Source organism: Carassius gibelio, chromosome A7, assembly GCF_023724105.1.
Source record: "Carassius gibelio isolate Cgi1373 ecotype wild population from Czech Republic chromosome A7, carGib1.2-hapl.c, whole genome shotgun sequence".
Classification (NCBI taxonomy): Eukaryota; Metazoa; Chordata; class Actinopteri; order Cypriniformes; family Cyprinidae; genus Carassius; species Carassius gibelio.
In genome coordinates, this window is record NC_068377.1 from 15,519,138 (window position 1) to 15,537,573 (window position 18,436).

Here is an 18,436-nt window from a genome sequence, read left to right on the forward strand (position 1 = left end):
CTGTTTTATAGTTATCATGTTTGTTAATAATACATTCATGTTAGTGAAAGTAGATTGAAATGTTACGAATGTGTTAAAATATGTAAAAATCAGCATTAACCTACAGTAGAGTAGCCAATGCAGTAAAAGTACTGGTCACTTATCATGTTACCTAATAGATAAATGTTATGATGTAACAGAAGTAGCACTAGATCCTGTCTTTCATATTGTGATTTACATCCAACTATGAATGTACAGGCAACTTTTGCTTCACTGGAAGATGAATTTATTATATTTTAATTTAAAAGTATATGGTCAAAAAACACACACACACAAAAAAACCTTGAACATGGATGAATCAATCACAATAAGATCAACAGTAAGCATTGAAAAAATAGGGTAACATTTCATTTCATGCTCATTTTCAACTGAACCTTTGTGCAAACTGTCACCATTCCACTCATCTCAGAACAACCAGTTTCAAAATATGAAGTTTTAAGATGATATCGGAACATCACTGTCTAGTAGTGTCTTTTTCAGCCTCATCTAGAATAAAAACAGATGTGAGAATAAAGAGGGGAAATGCATGTTACCAAGCCTAAAACAATCAATAATGTTCAAGACTGAATTATATTATTCTAAATTAAAGGATAATGGCTTAATGAAACCTATGGCAAAAAGTTGTAAGTGTGCACAAAAAATGCATTTACATCCATGTTTGACCACCAGTGTACCTCAGCCTAAACATTTATCTATACTCTAAAAAAGATGGTTCTTTTAAGGTTCTTTAAACGTAGGTAATGGTTCTATTTAATCCTGAAGAACCCTTTTATGCTGAAATAGTTCTTTGTTATAGAGTTTAAGGTTCTTTATTCCCACCTTTTTGTTTTTTTTAAATCTGAAACTGTCAAAGTCACCTCATTATTGACTTTCGGGAGCTCAAGATTTCATCTAAACAGACTGTCTAGTCTACACCAGTGGTGTCAAACTCAATTCCTGGAGGGCCAGAGCCCTGCAGAGTTTTGTTCCAATGCTTCCCAAACACACATACCATGTAGTTTTGGAATAAGCCTGAAGGACTTGATTAACTGGATCAAGCTTGTTTAATTAGGGTTGAATCTAAACTCTGCAGGGCTCTGGCCCTCCAGGAACTGAGTTTGACAACCGTGATCTACATTCAACAAGTAAATGATTTCAATTGTAAATTTGAATAAAAATTTCACTTTAAAATCAAACTAGTTCATATTCTAGTAACATGCTTTTCTCTTTATTTGTTTTTTGGTCACATAAAATAAGTTGATGAAATTCTCTCCTCTTCTCCACCAAGTAATTAAAAGAGATATTGAATTTATAATCCATATTGTTACAATTTTGGAATTACTCACACAACATGCTGTTGTTGTTTTAATGTAAAACACTAATAGAGGCAATAAGAAATTATAAGACCAGGTTCATAAATGCGGAAAAAAAAGAAAGAAAAAAAAGTTTCAATAAATATATAAAAATACAATTATTAATACTGATATTATGTAAATATATTAATATTAACTAATATAAACCATCACTGAAAAGGGTTATTTCTAACACCATTAAGGTCATATAGTTCTTTCAAAGCATAGTTCTTTAAGGAGCCATATAAAAAGGGTTCTGGCTGGAGAACCATTTTTCTTGAGACTGTACCAACTCTCCATGTATTTTCCACTCTCTCCAGTATGTCTGACTTTAATGGGAGGCAGCAGTGCTTTGTGGGTCTTTCTTTTTCCTCATGCACAATGGAAGTGCAACAGACAAGACTCATGTCTTTCTGTCTCCCTCTCTCTTAATTGCCTTCTTTCGGAGAGCGTCCTGATTTGTTGAGAACAATATTTAGTTCACTAATGAGGTTTTGTGGCAACTGCACACTTTTTCTGGGCTTCTTTTGTGAAAGCAGGGTGAGAGCGCTGGGGTCTTGTTGAATTGATGGTCTACGGGAAGACTGGAGAGTCTCATCAGTCATCATTTCAAGCCTGGAGACACACAGAGTTCCTTCACCGCTAGCCAATTTCTGCATCGGGTCCTGTTGTTTGACCTCATCTGTGGTCATTTGGTTTTGTCTATTTGAACCTGTACTGACGACTGACTTCCCTTTAGCCTGCAGGACAGGGGAAAAGTACATGGATAAGTCATGGATAAATGACTCAAAGTCTTTTTTTTTTTTCAAAGTTTTGTATGCAGTTAATAAACTTGATGCTTGATGATTTTATCTGGACAAGATGGACATATATATGGTTCAACTGACAACAAAGATGGAGATCAGGGCTGATCTACTGCACTCTCTGCTGGCCTTTAGAGGTGTTCAATGAAGTAAAACATTCTTTAAGCAGCGTTAAATAAAAAGGCTTGTTGAGTATTAGTGACATTTATGTGAGTGTAAAGCAGGTTTAGTGCTGACCTCTCTCTGTTGTTGGGCTGTGCTGGTCTTTGCAGTGCTATAAGTGGATGTTCTTCTTCTGTTCAGGTTATAAGGTAACGAAGCACTCTGCTTTAGGTCTCTAGGCCATAAGTCGCCGTCATGCTGCAAACACATTTACGTTGAAGCTTTTGTAAGATGCTTTTATCTTAATCAGCTTCCATCGCATTGAAGGTTTATTTGATCAGTCTATGCAGAAATCATTCCCATGATCTTGTTGATGCTAGAGCCATGCTTAACTGTTTGAGCTACAAGGAACAGAGACGGCAATTTCTAGCCAATCAAATATTTTACAGGTGAACGTTACTATAGAAAACCTAAAGGACATACCAATGTTTGCAAGACAGCAAAAATATAAAAACTTGTCATAATACCTACACTACTGGTTTTAGTTTGGGTTGATTTTATTTAAAGGTACAGTAAGTTTTTGACCCTACTAAAGCATAAACATACTATAACATGTTTGCAGATATTTAAGAAACATGCTAAATTGACGTACGTGTTTATCTGAAAAACAATGCTACAGTCAGTTATTCTCCTTTAAAAATGTGTGTTCCGGGCCGGAATGTCGGTCTTTTTTTTTGGTTTGTGAAACCTGCCCACTGAGTTTACCCAACTGTATTTCAGCTCCGCAGTGGAAAACACAGCGATTCTGTTGGTGTCATCACTCTGGCAACCTGCGTGTGCATCTGAGGAGGAGGGTCGTGTGAAAAAAAACCCTCTCCAATATTTAAAATTTGGACTGCAATACCTAGTTCAACCACCCGGTGTCAATCCTACATACAGCTCCTTTAAAGAAATGTAAACTTTTATTAAGGTCGTTACAATAATCATTCATCAAAAGTCACACTAAAGACATTTATAATGTTACAAAAGATTTGTGTGCTAAGCATTCTAGATTTTCAAACTCATAAAAGTTACAAGTTTACAAAAACCACACATTAAATGCTGAAATTATTTAGTAAAACTCCCTTGTAATAATGTTTGAGGAATATCTTTACAGTACTTGCCTATTAAGCACTGCCATATTATATTGACTAGGATTTTATGAATTTTCATGAAATTTCAAGGCCTAGAAGTCAGAATCTTGACTGACATTTTTATATTTTAGTTGTAATTTAGGAAGAAATAGTTTCATGCAAAACTATAGTAAAAATAGTTTCATACAAAAATGTTCCTTACTTTTTAAGCTTTAAGTCTCGGGGAAGTGAAATACTTAAAACTTCCATATATTCTCGAGCAGCTCTAACTAACCCTAACTTTTTTGACCTTGATGTAGGAACAAATGTACTGGAACAATTTGGACCTATTCCTGAGCTGAACACTCACTTAGACAGCTCATACTTTCCACTGTGACTTTACGGCCTTTAAGTTGTTCTTCACGTCTACATCCTCATTTTAGCAGCAGAAACTCCCCTATGCTTGTTCCTTTACCTACCCAGCACTGCTCGCCAGTTTCTATGGAAACCATGCCAAGCAGAATACTGGGTGAAATGGAAGCAGTGAAAGGTTCAAAGAGTCTCAGTGCACAGAGGATCAATTAATCCAACTGCATGGATTATTACTTTTAGTATATGTGATAATGAGTCTCAGCAATATGTACCGTACACTGAATTATGGTACATGCCCTCCGCTCCTCGTTTACTCTGCTGCTCGAAAAAATCCTGCAGCACCCCTCTATGCCCACCTCTCCAGAATGAAAAAAAAAACAAAACAAAAAAACGAAGTGCTTTATTTTTCTTCCTCGTATCAGTTTAAAGCCTCAAAAGCAAGAGTAACCCCCGACAATGAAAATAGTGAACCTGTGGGAAGCAGATAAGGATGAGGCACTAGGACCGTAGAGAGGGGAAGGAAAAAATCGGAGAGGGTTAGAGGATTGGAGGAGCGATCTAAACAATGGCTAAATCATCTACTACAGTACTCCTCTGGTTTAAGTTATTAGCAGTGAATCAGCTGAGTCAGGCCCTGGGTGTGTAGTAGCGCCCGGCTTGTCTAAAGAAGAGTCTGCTGGAACTACTGTTATTTAGACAGTCGTCATCACCTTACTTCAGCTAAAAGACCTTTCCGGATAATGTGATTTATACTCATGGAGAATGACCTTGAAAGCATTCCCTCAATTCTCAGGGCTAGTTTTCATCTAACTTACTCTGGGAAAAGGAATTGCAGCGTTATGATAATGGACAATATGAAAATACTTATAATAGCAATGATGGAAATAATATAACAATGAGAGACTTAAAGTACGTGTGAAGAGAATGGGATGTTTTTGGATATTTAACAGCATTGTTAATTGCAATTAGTTGAAAATGTAATACATGAAATGCAGCTGAACTTTAGAGTGCTATTTTGACGCAGTTATGGACAACTTTATATATCATTTTCATAATTTTCTCTGTTGTTTTCGAAATATGGTTTTAATGCCAACTGTACATGCAGTCATTGATGGAAAACTAATATAACACTAAATACACTTCTATTGAAATATGTCTGTGTTGTATTTGGTTATATTTGTAATAATAAAGCTTCAATTTAGTTCATCTGAAAAATGTTACCTTTCAATGTAATACTGAATAACACACTACAGTTAAGATATAATCAAGACTTTACATATTCTTTAGAAAGTTAGTCAACTTATTAAATTAAAGCCTGACAAAAGTTTATTAAAACCATGATTTAAATGTAATGTAACACATAAGTGGCCTCTGCTTTATTAACATTATCTGCAAGTGCATTTTTAAAAAGAAATGTTTTTTTTTTAAATTTGAAGTACACTTCTTTTTCATAATGAAGTACTGCAATGGTATTAAATGGTTATACATTGTTATCCCTATTCACGTACTATGGTATTCACAAGGTACTCCAAGGTACTTTCTACCCCAAAAAGAAGAAAGAAAAAAAAGCAAAGTAATATCATGAAACTTCTGAAAAATTTCTGAAAAAAATTTGGTTGCTTAATTTTGAAATAAGTAGCAACTAAGTGCCAGATGTGGAACAAGTACCCATTTAAAAATGACATTGTTACAAATGGGCATGTAAAGAGGTTTTTTTATAATGTTAACTGCACATTATGAGCACTTAGAAAACGAAGAAAGCTCACCTTCACTCTGATAATGGAGGTGACCCAGTCCTGCTGAGAATCATTCCCTTTACAGCAGAAATACCTTTTTCAGGGAGGATGCAAAGGCACATATTCAGAACACTGAAGCACTCAAGTGTCCTCTTGAAATTCAGTCATGCAGTTCTGTAGTTCAAGTACTACGATGTGCAAAACCTTAGCAAGTCTCTTAGCAACTCGAAGCATCTTTCTTGATTATTCAGTTCATGATAAATGTTTTTTTTTTTTTACGTGCTTAAGTGTGATTGACTGTGCAATTATGAACAGAGTTAATTGCACTTACCACTGCTGCTTTTCAGTATAAACAGTAAATCCCCAACTGTTGAAAATGAGTCAGAAAGTATTCTATTAGTTTCACAGCATTTCATTCAGGTTCTCCACATCAATTTACAGCTATATTCAGCTTTTCCTGATGACGCCGCAGTCTGACCCTTGAGAACCTTTTAAGTGCTAAATTCAGCTTTACATTCATAGCTAGCTGACAAGCATAATACAAAAAGTTTTTATTGTGTGTAATAGAATTGTATCATCTTTACATGGCCCACTATACTTTACACTCTTAGAGATGTAACTTTTTTGCTAACCTAGTTCTTGTTAATTTATTGAATTCATGGTTCATACTCTAAACCTTGAACACAGCACTTTAATCACTGTGGCTGACAAACAGCTGTTATTTCCACACAACTGCTCACGTAATGAGCATCAAAATGTGTTTCTTTAACCTCTGGCACTTTGTCCCTGGTGTTTTTTTTTATTATTATTTTTATTTTATGTATTGCCTTTTGTATATAAATGTTATGCCTTCACTCTGAAAGCCCAATACAAAATATGATTTTAAAACTCATGTAACAATTAAATAAACCATTTAGTATGTGCAAATTATTTATATAAATTATTACAACTGTCTCCCACTTTTGACATTACTTACAACACAACAAATACTTTTGCTTATATAAGTTTCATCAAAAGTTAGTGTACCTGTGTATCAAGGAGACAACAATAGCTGTTTCCATTACCCTTCAAACTGTGTAAACTAAATTTGCGAGTTAAATTATGCAGAATTGAAAAAAATTATATCGCTCACATGAGGTTTATTTTCAGGCAATTGGAAAAAGGAGTTTCACAAAATTGCATTTTTTTCACATTTACAGGTCACCTGATGTATGTATAAATCACATGATCATTTTTTAAAAAGGGTGCCGTTTGTTTGGAAAGAAGATGAGACAGAAAAGATTTACGGCAATACTGGATTCTAAACAACAAATAAATTCCACTATTTATTGTTAATTCGTGGCCAATTATGAATTTATTTCATTTAAATAATAGCCACCTTTGATCAATTAATTCCCTTGTTTTAGGAAAAACATGGCCACGTTGTATTAATTATTTTGTTTTCTTGTTTTAATTCAGTTAAATAATGGCCACACATGTTTTCGTGGAAAGAAATTTCTTAATTAAATGACCACATTATCTTAGGCCTTTTCCCTGCATGTTGCAATATGTGCAGGCTCCAAAACTGTGTAAAATGTCATTTCCACCACAGAATGTTAAAAAAAACTCTATTTGAAGTGTGGTGAAAATGACGTAGTAGAAATGTGGTAGATGTGGTAGAAATGTTCATGTGACTGTTTATGTGATGCATGCACTGTATGTCCACTGTAGGGATTTGTTAGTAAACAAAGTAAATATTAGAGTGTGAAAATGTCATTTGAGAAAGTTCATTTTCTAGACCAGGGAGAAGTGCCTATAGTTGAACAAACACCCTAAAATGAACAAAAGCAAAATGCATGTCAATATCAATTAATGTTAAAATAAAATAATGTTAAAATGGATTGAAAGCCATTTAAGGGTAAATGCTATCACAAGAATTATGCTGTGGATACATTCACAAAGAAAACTGTGAATAAATTATCATAAGCACAAAAAAAAAAAAAAAAAAAAAAAAAAACTCCAGCGCACTCATAAATTACACAGCAGCCATAAATTACAAAAACTCAGCATTACTGAAATGAAACAAATCCAGTTAACAATTTTCACAGCAGGAGAGAGAAAACCATACAGTAGTACAGTGTATTTGCTAAATGACATTTAATGAATTTTATAATTGTGAGATATAAATGTGCTTTCAGATTGACTGTGATAGTCTTCTTTCTGAGGGGACGTCTGGCACTAAACCGAGCAGCTCTGCATGTTTGGAATAAGAGATAAAGACTGAACTCGGAGCTCATTTGAACATGAACCTAGAGTTAATGTCAGAACATTTATGAATCGATCTTAATAACACATTTAGGATTATTAATAAGTCTTTCAGTGTGGCCACACTAATTTAGAATAATTTGTTTTGCATCATGGTTCGCGGGGTCTACGTGCTCTGGATTGAAATAAGGATTATAATGAGAGTTCGGGGAAAGTGTTACAAAAAGCACCAATTTGTTGAAGAACTTGAGGAAGACATGATTAGGTAGCACTTTTTCTAAATATGAATGATAAATAATTGCTTTAAAGGTCTTTTAGTGGTAGAGCACCAGATAAAAACCATTACCTGCTTGTTGGTTTCAACTTCCTTCGCAGCCCTAAGTAACATTTAACCGACTTTAATGGAGCCTCTCTTTCTGGTTTGGTACTCTGTGGAAACAATAGCACATGTTTCAAAATCAACACAATAATTCTGTATCTGTTCATATTTTACAGTAAATACAACCTAGCTGATTCTTAATGCTGCTTTATATATTTAGGTAATAATGCTATGTATCAAATAAAATCCTTTCTGAACAATCAGCACCACCAAAACTGGTTCACATACTGTATGCAGAAAAGTCGTTTGATTTATTTCCCCCATCTCATCCACTTGAATCAAAAGTGGGGGGAAAGGCAATTTCCTGTTTACAGCTGTTGGGAGCCCAAGGGCATTGTGTAAACAAGACTGTGCCGACAACACTGTGTTGTTGCCTGGAAGGGATGTTCTTGGTACGTAATGCACTGCAAAACACGAGCGGCTCAAGCAAACACATCAACGATGGCAAAATGAGATCTAACCGAGAATCCTAACTTACAAAAAAGCGAGAAACAGAAAACAAAGGCATCAGAATTGCAATTAAATTTCTGCTTCACAGCCAATTCCCACCTTCTTCGCCTGATAATTAGCGGAATATTCTGCAGCAGCCAGAAATTAGACTAATTAAGGAAAGAACAGCCTTCATTGAGAGTGCCTTCGCCTCTCTGCCTTCCCTCCATCTCTCTCTCTCTCTCTCTCTCTCTCTCTCTCTCTCTCTCTCACACACACACACACACACTTTGCTCAAATTTCAGTTATTAACACATCCTGCACTCTTTAAAAGACTGTGTCTTAGCTCACGGAGCATGTGCCCTTGAGGAAGAGCAGATCGGCGTGTGCACAGAGTGAATAAAGCAAGTATGAGGAGATATTATAGAGAGAGAACCTAACAGACTGCAGTCATTTAAATCACTGTACCTATTTCAGGGGGGTATGAGAAGTCCCACATTACTTTAATTCAAAAAGATACTAGCCAATATGTTTTGTTTTTTTTTCTGCCATGCATATTACAAGCGGGCCCCTGCGATTGCCCCAAAGCAGGTAATTTGACATCCGCTGTGTTTTTTAATTACTATTTCATCTGTAAACGCATGCTAAAAAAACCACAAAGCTAAAATGAAATGCCATGCTGGGAAATCAAAATTGGTAAACCGGCGACTGCTGCAGGGCCGCTGGAAAACAGAGATACTGTGCAAAGGTCTATCCCGATGAACAGCAGGGATGGAGATACGTACATATTACCATAGGCAAAGATACCTGAAGATCTTGCAAGCCATTTTGATTTGTTAAAAAAGGGGGAGACTTGGAATTAAGAGTGAAAATATAGGAGACATACTTTTATATCTTTGTATAACAGCAGTTTTTTGTCTTGGAGTACCAGGTAGCGGTCCTGAAACTTCTTTCCCAACAGCAGTTTGGAAGAACCGTCTTTGAACTTGAGTTGCTCTCCTTTAATGAAATCTTTGAGTTTATCTGTCACAAACACACAACACCACAGAAAACATATTGAGTCATACCATTAAGTATTTATGAGATAGAACATATAAACCATACATATACTGTAGCACTTCGTCAACTTCAAACTGTAGCAAGGTGTCATACATTTTTAAAATGTGTGAAGTTGCACTGAAAAGCAACTGAAATCTCATCTGCACATTTGAGAGTCTAGCACATACAGATCCTGCCACATCAATAAACCTTTGCATCACAGTGCTGCTTAATATATATTAATATCTTTAGTGAGGCATGCAGAGAGGCTATTACTCAGCGCAGGTACAAAATTATGATTTCTGGCTGCCGTTACTGATGGTTTCAATAGGAAACCAAAAAGAGTGAAAATGCCCTTTTTAAAAATAAAAAAAAAAACCCTGCTATGCTTTTCTGCAACCACTCCATTTATCATCAAGAGTGAAAATTGATCTGGAAATTGGTATGGAGACTCTAAAAAGTTATGAAATTAGGCCAAAATCAGAAAACTTTCTGTCTGATAGTAACTAGGTCTAGGTGATATACAGTATCAGGTGATATATCGTTGAGTTTTTTTGGTCATAGAGTTAATTCAGTTAATGGATTAAAAACTCAAATTTAATGATTTATTGGTGTCATCACCAGACAATATACACATGAGTTTCAATATGGGATGTTTTATAGGATAAAATAAACATGAGAGAATTGAGACATATGTGTACAGTTTTATTAGCATCTCTTACTTAAACCTCAATAGCAAGAACGGCGTTATAAAATATTTCAAGTCTTATTCATTTCTGGTAATCAGTTCAAACTCGACTTTTTTGTTGTTTTATTTTGGTCCTTACCTGAAAGTGTTGGCATTAGCGATTTAAAGTTTTAGTAAAAATATGTAAACGTAAAGAAAATAAGAATTATTAAATTAAAAGTATAATTTTTCCTTTGTGTTTATTTAGTATACACTGAATAATGAGAGCGAAAAAAAAAACATTGAGCGAAGCTCTAAGTATAACCACAAGCTAAAGTTTGAATGTGGCTCCAATGAAAGACTGACTGAAGGTTGTTTGATCTGTGAATTATAGTTTAGAGTAATCTGCCGGGGTGTTTTATTGGTGGTACCTGAGTTGGAATCTGTCATTTTAGAACCAGAATATTTCTTAATGAGCAGGAAGGCCGAGCTGGGATCCTCCAGAGAGCTCCAGTCCAATACTTGCTCCAGAATCTTCTCTTTGTAATGTAAGGGCCGCTCTGAGCACAGAGATAAATGATACGTAGGATCAGTGAAAGCAAATCTCCATCTGACTTGTTTCTCAACTGATCGCTATTACACAGAACAGAAAGCCCAGAAACATACAGTATGCTATACAAATATGATAATAGTTCTAGCTTCTAACAATGCAAGCTCATCATTTTCACACATCATTGTGTTCCAAAATGTGTCAGAACGCAATTCAGGTAAGTACGTTTGATGGACTGCATGTTGCAATGTGGTGAGCGGACGTTTGTGTAAATGTATATTCTTAGATCAGCTCACTCAAAAATATCAAAGATTACATGAAAAAAAAAAAAAAAACCCTGCTTGTGCTTGAGGTTTGTCCTCCACACAAACATAATTATGTCAATATGACTATGATTAGAAAACACACTCAAGTGCAAAATAGATCCATTATCAAGTTGTAATTTGTAAAAAGGAAAACACAATGCTCTCTATTGGCAAAAACCACTCTTACACCACCTGTCTCCCCCTCCCACCAATGCATCACAATCTGTTAATCGTTTATCATAACCCTCACTGAAATAATAATAGTACTGATCGTGCATTCACAGCACTATTGAAGTAAGCCTTAGAGGAGCATCATTAAACGCTCTATTAATTTTGCATACACTTATAAAAAGACATTTTATGTAGAATTCAGTCGTAAGTTACATTTAAATATTGATTTCAATTGTTTTCAGTGTTACTGTAAGATTAAACAGCAGCAGGACCCTTACCCATCTCTCCATTCTCAATGACCTCAAAAGTGGTCCAGAGATCTTGAGCTTTGACCTCCATCCCCTTCATCTCCAGAGTGCTGACAGCAAGCTCGTCCGACCTCATGTTAGGAGACACCTTATAGACACAGACATCAGTATCATTCTGTTTGCAGTGTTTCAAATGATCAAGACTTAATTCCCTTGCGCATAAGGATTTATCTACTTTTGCTGGAGGAGAAATGAGAGGGGAAAAAGAGAAAAAAGGTATCAAAGAAGTGTCAAGAGGAAAAAATAAAACACTCTGAAGCAACCTCTATTAACTGAGGTTTACCCTGACTACTGATAAAACACAATTACTCTCACAATTAAATCAAACATGCCTTTGATTAACTGCAGTTTGATTTAGTCTGTGGCAGAATACCCTCTAGGTTCACACACACCACGGAGAGCGAGAGCGAGGGAAACAAACCTTGATTAAACAGCACTTCTCAGGCTGCTTTTTTTCTAAGTAGACTTCAAATATCAGGTCACCAGCAGGAGAGAACTGTGAACACAGGTGCATACAGAGAGACAAAACACACACAGGACTTTAAATACATACTTAATTCATATAAATGTACTGTATAGCACTAAAGAATGAAAGAAAGAAAGTTTGAACAACTTTTCTAAGAAACTAAGCACCCAACAATACAGCAGTCTTTGTGGATGTAATACAAAAGCAATCAGCAGCCCATTCAGTTCAGACCGGCGTCTGTGTGTGTCTGACTAAATGGCACACAGCTGGAGTCCCACACATCATTTAGCTGCATTACACAACAAAAGCTGCCAAACATCTTGGCTCATGTAAACCGCAGATTAAAGCTCCTCTCCTAAACGAATCAAACTGCTTTGGCTAAATGTATTTAAATGTAGCGTAAATGACACATATGCTACTGTAACTTTCCATAAGAACAGTGTGTAAACACTCTTATTCAGATATTCTGTGTCTTGTACAATGAAACGTGGATAGTTGTACTAGTCAAAAGTCTGGACACAACTATCAGAATACATGTTTCTTATAGACTTTCTGATTTAAAGCAGTGGTGATCACCTACTTGGACCTATTTGGAGGCCTGAGCAAACAGGTTGCCTTAAAATTATATAACTGCATTAAAAAATTATTTACTTAATTGTGTGTTGCACAATGGGTGGTCATTAAGTCAAAAATGTTGAAAACCACTTATCTAAAGGCTTGAAATTAGTTTTTCCATACATAAATGTGCCGGTTACATGATGGTCATGTCTGAAGTGTGTGAAAAATACATAAAAAATGAAATGAAAATATGACCTACATTCATCACTTCTGTGGTGACCATGCTTTCAATTCATGAATTAAAAGCGACTTTTGTACTGTATTGTGTTTCAGGGTATGAATGTGAATGTGTTTAAGCATTCAAAAGCTTCAAGTTGTTTTCACGGGTCAGTTCCAGCATTGTCCTTGCCCCAACTTGAACACATACACAGAAACTTTTTACTTGCACAGCAACAAACAAAGCAAAGCAAGATTAATTTGTTTTTCAGCTTATCTGAACAAATTGTTCCTTATACTGGCAGTGAGGTATAAAGCAGGAGACAGAAAGTTTAGGTAGCACAAAGAGCTTGCTGCTCTGTATTGCTCTCAAAGCAATACCAATACTGGTCAAAGTGATTATGTGACCTGTGAAAATGTACGCACATATATGCCAACATAAGTGGGTTAAAAGTAAACACACACATTTATGGCCTGTAACATCATGCTTTATATAAAACTTCTGTCTCACGCCTGAACACACACACACACACACACACACACACCTATTTAACAGGAAGGTTAACAGGGGTGACTTACTGTGGTGTCCTTCCACCTGGTGATAAAGCTGTTTTCTTTCTCCATTTGCCTTTCCTGCTCTTCATTGACCTGTTTTAATGAACCCGCACAGATAAACAGAGATTAAAGCCCTTGTGCACAGTAAACAGACCTGTTCACATCCCCAATAGCAAAGGCAGGGCAATTAAACCCTTCAAAAAGCATCCCATCACTAAACCCGTTTGAAAAGACATGTCAGAAAACTTGTTGAAGCCTCTGAATGGTCAATAACATACGCAACTGGAATACGAGTCATCAGGTGATTTTGAATATATAATGCTGATAATTGATATCTCATTGTGCTGGCACATTCCCCTATTTTTGCATTTAGATACTAAATATAAACATGCTGGAAAAGAGTTAAGCCTAATGCTAAGCTAATTTTTCAAAGGACTTTTAACACTGATGAATGTGATCTTAAAAATCACATGTGACGCTTAAATGTATTTATAAAATATAAAGTGATTGATTTTTTAAACGTTTTATTTTTATTACACTAACTTAACCTACCTTATATACATTTGATATATTTTCTTAACAGTTTAACAAAGAAAACTGAGAAGCTGGCTCATTTGTAAGCAAAACAAAAATGTAGTGTATATAGTAAACGTTAAATTTACACCTGCATGCCTCGGTGTTATGCTACTACATATTACTTTAGTGAAATTTCCCTTTATTTTCTCTAGATTATAGCTGGCGACAACACTAAACTTCATGTTTCACACATTCTCCCTCTCTCCAAAAGTACAAGCGCATGTATGTGTGAAGCCAGGGGGCCTATGGATGTACGAGTGGGCCGAGGGGGAATTAGCACAGCGCAGCACTGTAAATCCCATTACAGAGGCATGCGTCCAAGTGCAACACAAACACCATCCCCTTCTTCACACACTTACACTAAAGCTGCGCATTTTACCGTGTTGAATGGAAATGCTTTTCACTGTTCATAGCACCATTGAGTTTGTCATATACTTCGTAATGAGTGCACAACCACAGCTTGCCAGTTTGTTATAGTCCTCTTCAAACAACAAGTTCAGCACATACAGGCGTCTATTTTCATGAGCAATAATTAGAATAAACAAGAAGACAGAACCAATGAAGTAGAACTATGACTAAATCAAGGTCTCTCTCTTTCATGTGCTAATAAAAAGGTATATATAATGGTATAAATGATTAATTAACACCACGCACCTGTGAAATTATAAGAACAACACCGTGAAATGTACTTTGGCTCTCAAACCGTGATTATGACTCTATGACTATGAGGGGAGTGAATATCGGAGCAGCCTTATGTTCGGCAGGCCCTCTGGACTCTAAGTGACAGAGATCAGCAAGGTCTGAATCCTGAGAGAGGACACACGTTTAACTCACAGAGAAGAGCTGGATGTAATTGTTGATGAGGTCTTCCACCACGCGGGTCTCCTGAGCCGTGTGTCCCTCCGTCTGAAACAGGCACGAGGAAAAAACACATGCCAGCCTCTCCGTGCTCATCTGGTTGATATGTGAGCACCTCTGGATCCTGTGCAGATGCAATATATGTGCATAAATATATGAATACTGCTGGAAAAAAGACCTATATAAATAAGTAATATACTTATTAGTAATATACTGTCCATACAAATGCACACACACACACACATATATATTTATTTATTTATTTATTTATGTTCACATACTTCTGAATTCACTGAATAATGTGTGTAATATGTAAGAACTGCTACATTCATCACAAGGTAAACCTTTTTGAAAAGTTTGCACTCTGTAGGTTTTTTATGTCTCTAATGCTCAGTGGGGGAAGTCGTGGCCTAATGGTTAGAGAGTCGGACTTGCAATCGAAAGGTTGTGAGTTCGAGTCCCGGGCCGGCAGGAATTGTAGGTGGGGGGAGTGCATGTACAGTTCTCTCTCCACCTTCAATACCATGACTTAGGTGCCCTCAACTGCTCCCCGGGTGCAGCAGCATAAATGGCTGCCCACTGCTCAGGGTGTGTGCTCACAGTGTGTGTGTGTGTGTTCACTACTCTGTGTGTGTGCACTTCGGATGGGTTAAATGCAGAGCATGAATTCTAAGTATGGGTCACCATACTTAGCTGAATGTCACGTCACTTTCACTTTTCACTTTCATCAAGCCTGCATTAGTCTGATTAAAAATACAACATAATTCAACATAACTCTTTTCTATTTTTACATTTTTAATTGATTCATGTGACGCAAATCAGATTTTTTTTAGAAGCCATTCTTCCATTCTTTAGAGCCAGGTGATCCTTCAGAAATCAATATAGCATTCTGATCGGCTGCTCAAGGAATGTTATTATTATTGTCAATGTTGAAAACAGTTGTGCTGCGTAATATTTTTGTGGAAACAGTCAATACATTTTTAAGGGCTCTTTTATGAACAGAGTTCAAAAGAACCACATTTATTTGAAATTGATTTTTTTTTTTTATGTATACGTTTTTACTGTTCTTAAATTAAAAGTATTTATTTTTTTACATTTTTAAACAAATTCTTACTGATGACATTTTTGATTTTTTTTTTACAGTATTGTATGTAGTCAAACAAACACAGCATTTATTGTACTGGAAAAACATATTTGATCTGAAAATCTTTTGTTGGCACTGTGTTATTGTTTGCAGAACTTTAAAATGGTTTTATCAAGAAAGCTACGACAGGAAGAGATTAGATTTAAATAACAGCACATATAAGCAACAAAAACAAAGCAGGCAGGTGCAAATGTTGACCAGAAGACAACAAAACAATTATTGTACATCATGGGGGAAATGTTAGGCTACATTCCAAACATGCCAAAGGGGCCAATTAAGCCTTCTTCAAACTATTATGGTCATTACGAGAATATTTTGAACAATCTGACATTCTAAGTGAGGGTTTGGAGTGCCCATGTTCACTATGAATTATTTAACCAGACTTCAGACTAATGTTACTGGCTCCAGAGGATGTTATTATTGCAGAATACTGTTGTTGTAAAAAGGGGAAATTACCTGTACAAATGCTGCAGGAGAGCACCAAGAGTTGACCTGTTGACCTTGGGTAAACTCTGAATGTAGGATGAATATTTTTGCACTCTGACCTTCTCATCCTGTTCATCTGCAGGTATGGACAACAGACACTATTAAAAGTAGAAATGTACTGCACATCCACATAGAGAGTTCTGTTTGCATTTTACACACATTACAAGATAGAAGCTGAAAAAGTGCTAGACGAACCCCCTGAAGGTGAATTCAGTAATTTGGTGCTGGTTTATACTCACACAAGAAGAAGTCTGTACTCTTAATTTTCAATAATTATATTTCAAATAGTGTATTTTGCCTTGTTGAAATGACTAACATAATACACATTCTCATTGGCTAATTAAGAGCAAAAATCTGAAAACAGGACAATTCTTTTGTGCTTTTATTGTGCTTTACCAGGGGAAGAAATGGGAGAATCAGTACATCTATAGCTGAAGAAGCAGAAAAGGCAGACAAAGACCAAAGACAAGAAAATAAATATCATGCTGATCCATGTCAACAGATGGCAGTGCGGGTTTCACACTATTGTGGTTATTGTAAAAAGCAAAGACTGTCAATGCAAACACTAGATAAAGAACTATTAAGCACATTTTTAATAACAGCCAACCGGACTTCAGAGTAGTTTGATCTAAAACTGAACACAAATTAATGCTCATTCACAGGAACAGATTAAATGGTTGGCAGCACTAACCAAGGGCAGAGATCCAAAAAGGGTACAGCTCTTTAGCCAAAACAGCATCTTCACTGTGAGACAGGAAGCTCTTGAGAGTGTCTGTGACGTCCTCTAGCCGGTGGTCTTGAGCCCGTAGTTTAACAACCCGGGCGTTCTTGGCAAACTCCTTCAGGAGCTGGGCAACACGGCCAGGGTCACCGGTTTTCTGGTAGATTCCCTCATAACACAAACCTGTTTGGAAAGGTCAATGGTAAGAGCTTTGTGAGATGGCCTTAAAGTGTCTTTACAATATAATAATTATAATAATGATGTCTACAAAATTTGATATGTTAAATACTTCAAAATGAAATATAAATGTTTCAATCGCATAAGAATATATATATTTAAAAAAAACTTACCATACTGGGTAACAAAAGAAATGCAGCTATCCACAATGATAGGAACATCATTTTTATTCATTTGCTGGTTGCCCAGTGCCATGCCATCTGTCCCAGCTGCCAATTGGATGGAAGAATGCCACAATGCAAAGTCCTGCTTGGTTATGCCATGTATGTACACAGTTCTGTATTAAAAGGAAAAGCATACACATGCACAAGCACATTTACATATGTAATTATAATTAAAAATTATATGAGCCGTTACAGCATGGTGACAGTACACTACAGTTAAAAAGTCTCTTATGCTTACTAAGGCATTGATAAAAATAAAAAAAGTAATATAAAAAGTGAAATATTGGGAAATATTATTACAATTTATAATAACTGTTTACGATTTTAATATATTTTAAAATATTTATTCCTGTGATGGTAAAGACGTTTTTTCAGTAGCCATTACTTCAGTCCTATGTCAAATGAACATAGGATAGTAGTTCACCCAAAAATGACGATTCTGTTATCATTAACTCACTCTCAAGTTATTTTAAACCAAAAAAGGTTTGGGACAACATGAGAGTGAGTAAATAATGACAGAATTTTAGTACAATGTAGTACAAAATAACCATTTGTTTTAAACAAGGGAAACAAACCTCATTTATTTGGGTTACTACGCAAGTAGACAGTGTTTTGTCAGCTATAAATTTTGAGTTATAAACTTAATAAAAAGGAGGACTGGATTAAAACTAGGGCTTCCCTGACCAGAGATTTTTTTTTATTATTATTATAATTAGCTAAAAAAGTATAATAACCTTGAATTTAAATAAATAGATATTTTATATTTTAAATAGATATTTTATATTTTTTTAATAAACTAGTGTTTTCTGAGACAGTGTCTCAAAGATGAAGTTGACTAGACTCGCCATGTCCTCACTGGAAGCACCTTT

The 18,436-nt window shown here is 35.8% G+C and overlaps 1 protein-coding gene across 2 annotated transcripts in view; it reads right to left on the bottom strand.

Annotated features, from left to right (window-relative positions):
* Positions 1-262: 262 nt before the first annotated feature.
* Positions 263-18,436, bottom strand: part of LOC128016657 (arf-GAP with Rho-GAP domain, ANK repeat and PH domain-containing protein 2) — an 83,663-nt gene continuing 65,489 nt past the window's right edge. For both annotated transcript variants that reach the window (XM_052601334.1, XM_052601333.1), the window contains 14 exons: positions 17,517-17,680; positions 17,137-17,349; positions 16,416-16,521; positions 14,792-14,939; positions 13,406-13,474; positions 12,008-12,082; positions 11,557-11,674; positions 10,684-10,812; positions 9,434-9,570; positions 8,086-8,168; positions 5,827-5,862; positions 5,526-5,589; positions 2,411-2,533; positions 263-2,110 (listed from right to left, as the gene is read on the bottom strand). In XM_052601334.1, the coding sequence (XP_052457294.1) occupies positions 1,799-2,110; positions 2,411-2,533; positions 5,526-5,589; positions 5,827-5,862; positions 8,086-8,168; positions 9,434-9,570; positions 10,684-10,812; positions 11,557-11,674; positions 12,008-12,082; positions 13,406-13,474; positions 14,792-14,939; positions 16,416-16,521; positions 17,137-17,349; positions 17,517-17,680 (1,777 nt within the window). In that variant the 3' untranslated portion in view covers positions 263-1,798. The remainder of the gene's footprint in view (positions 2,111-2,410; positions 2,534-5,525; positions 5,590-5,826; positions 5,863-8,085; positions 8,169-9,433; positions 9,571-10,683; positions 10,813-11,556; positions 11,675-12,007; positions 12,083-13,405; positions 13,475-14,791; positions 14,940-16,415; positions 16,522-17,136; positions 17,350-17,516; positions 17,681-18,436) is intronic.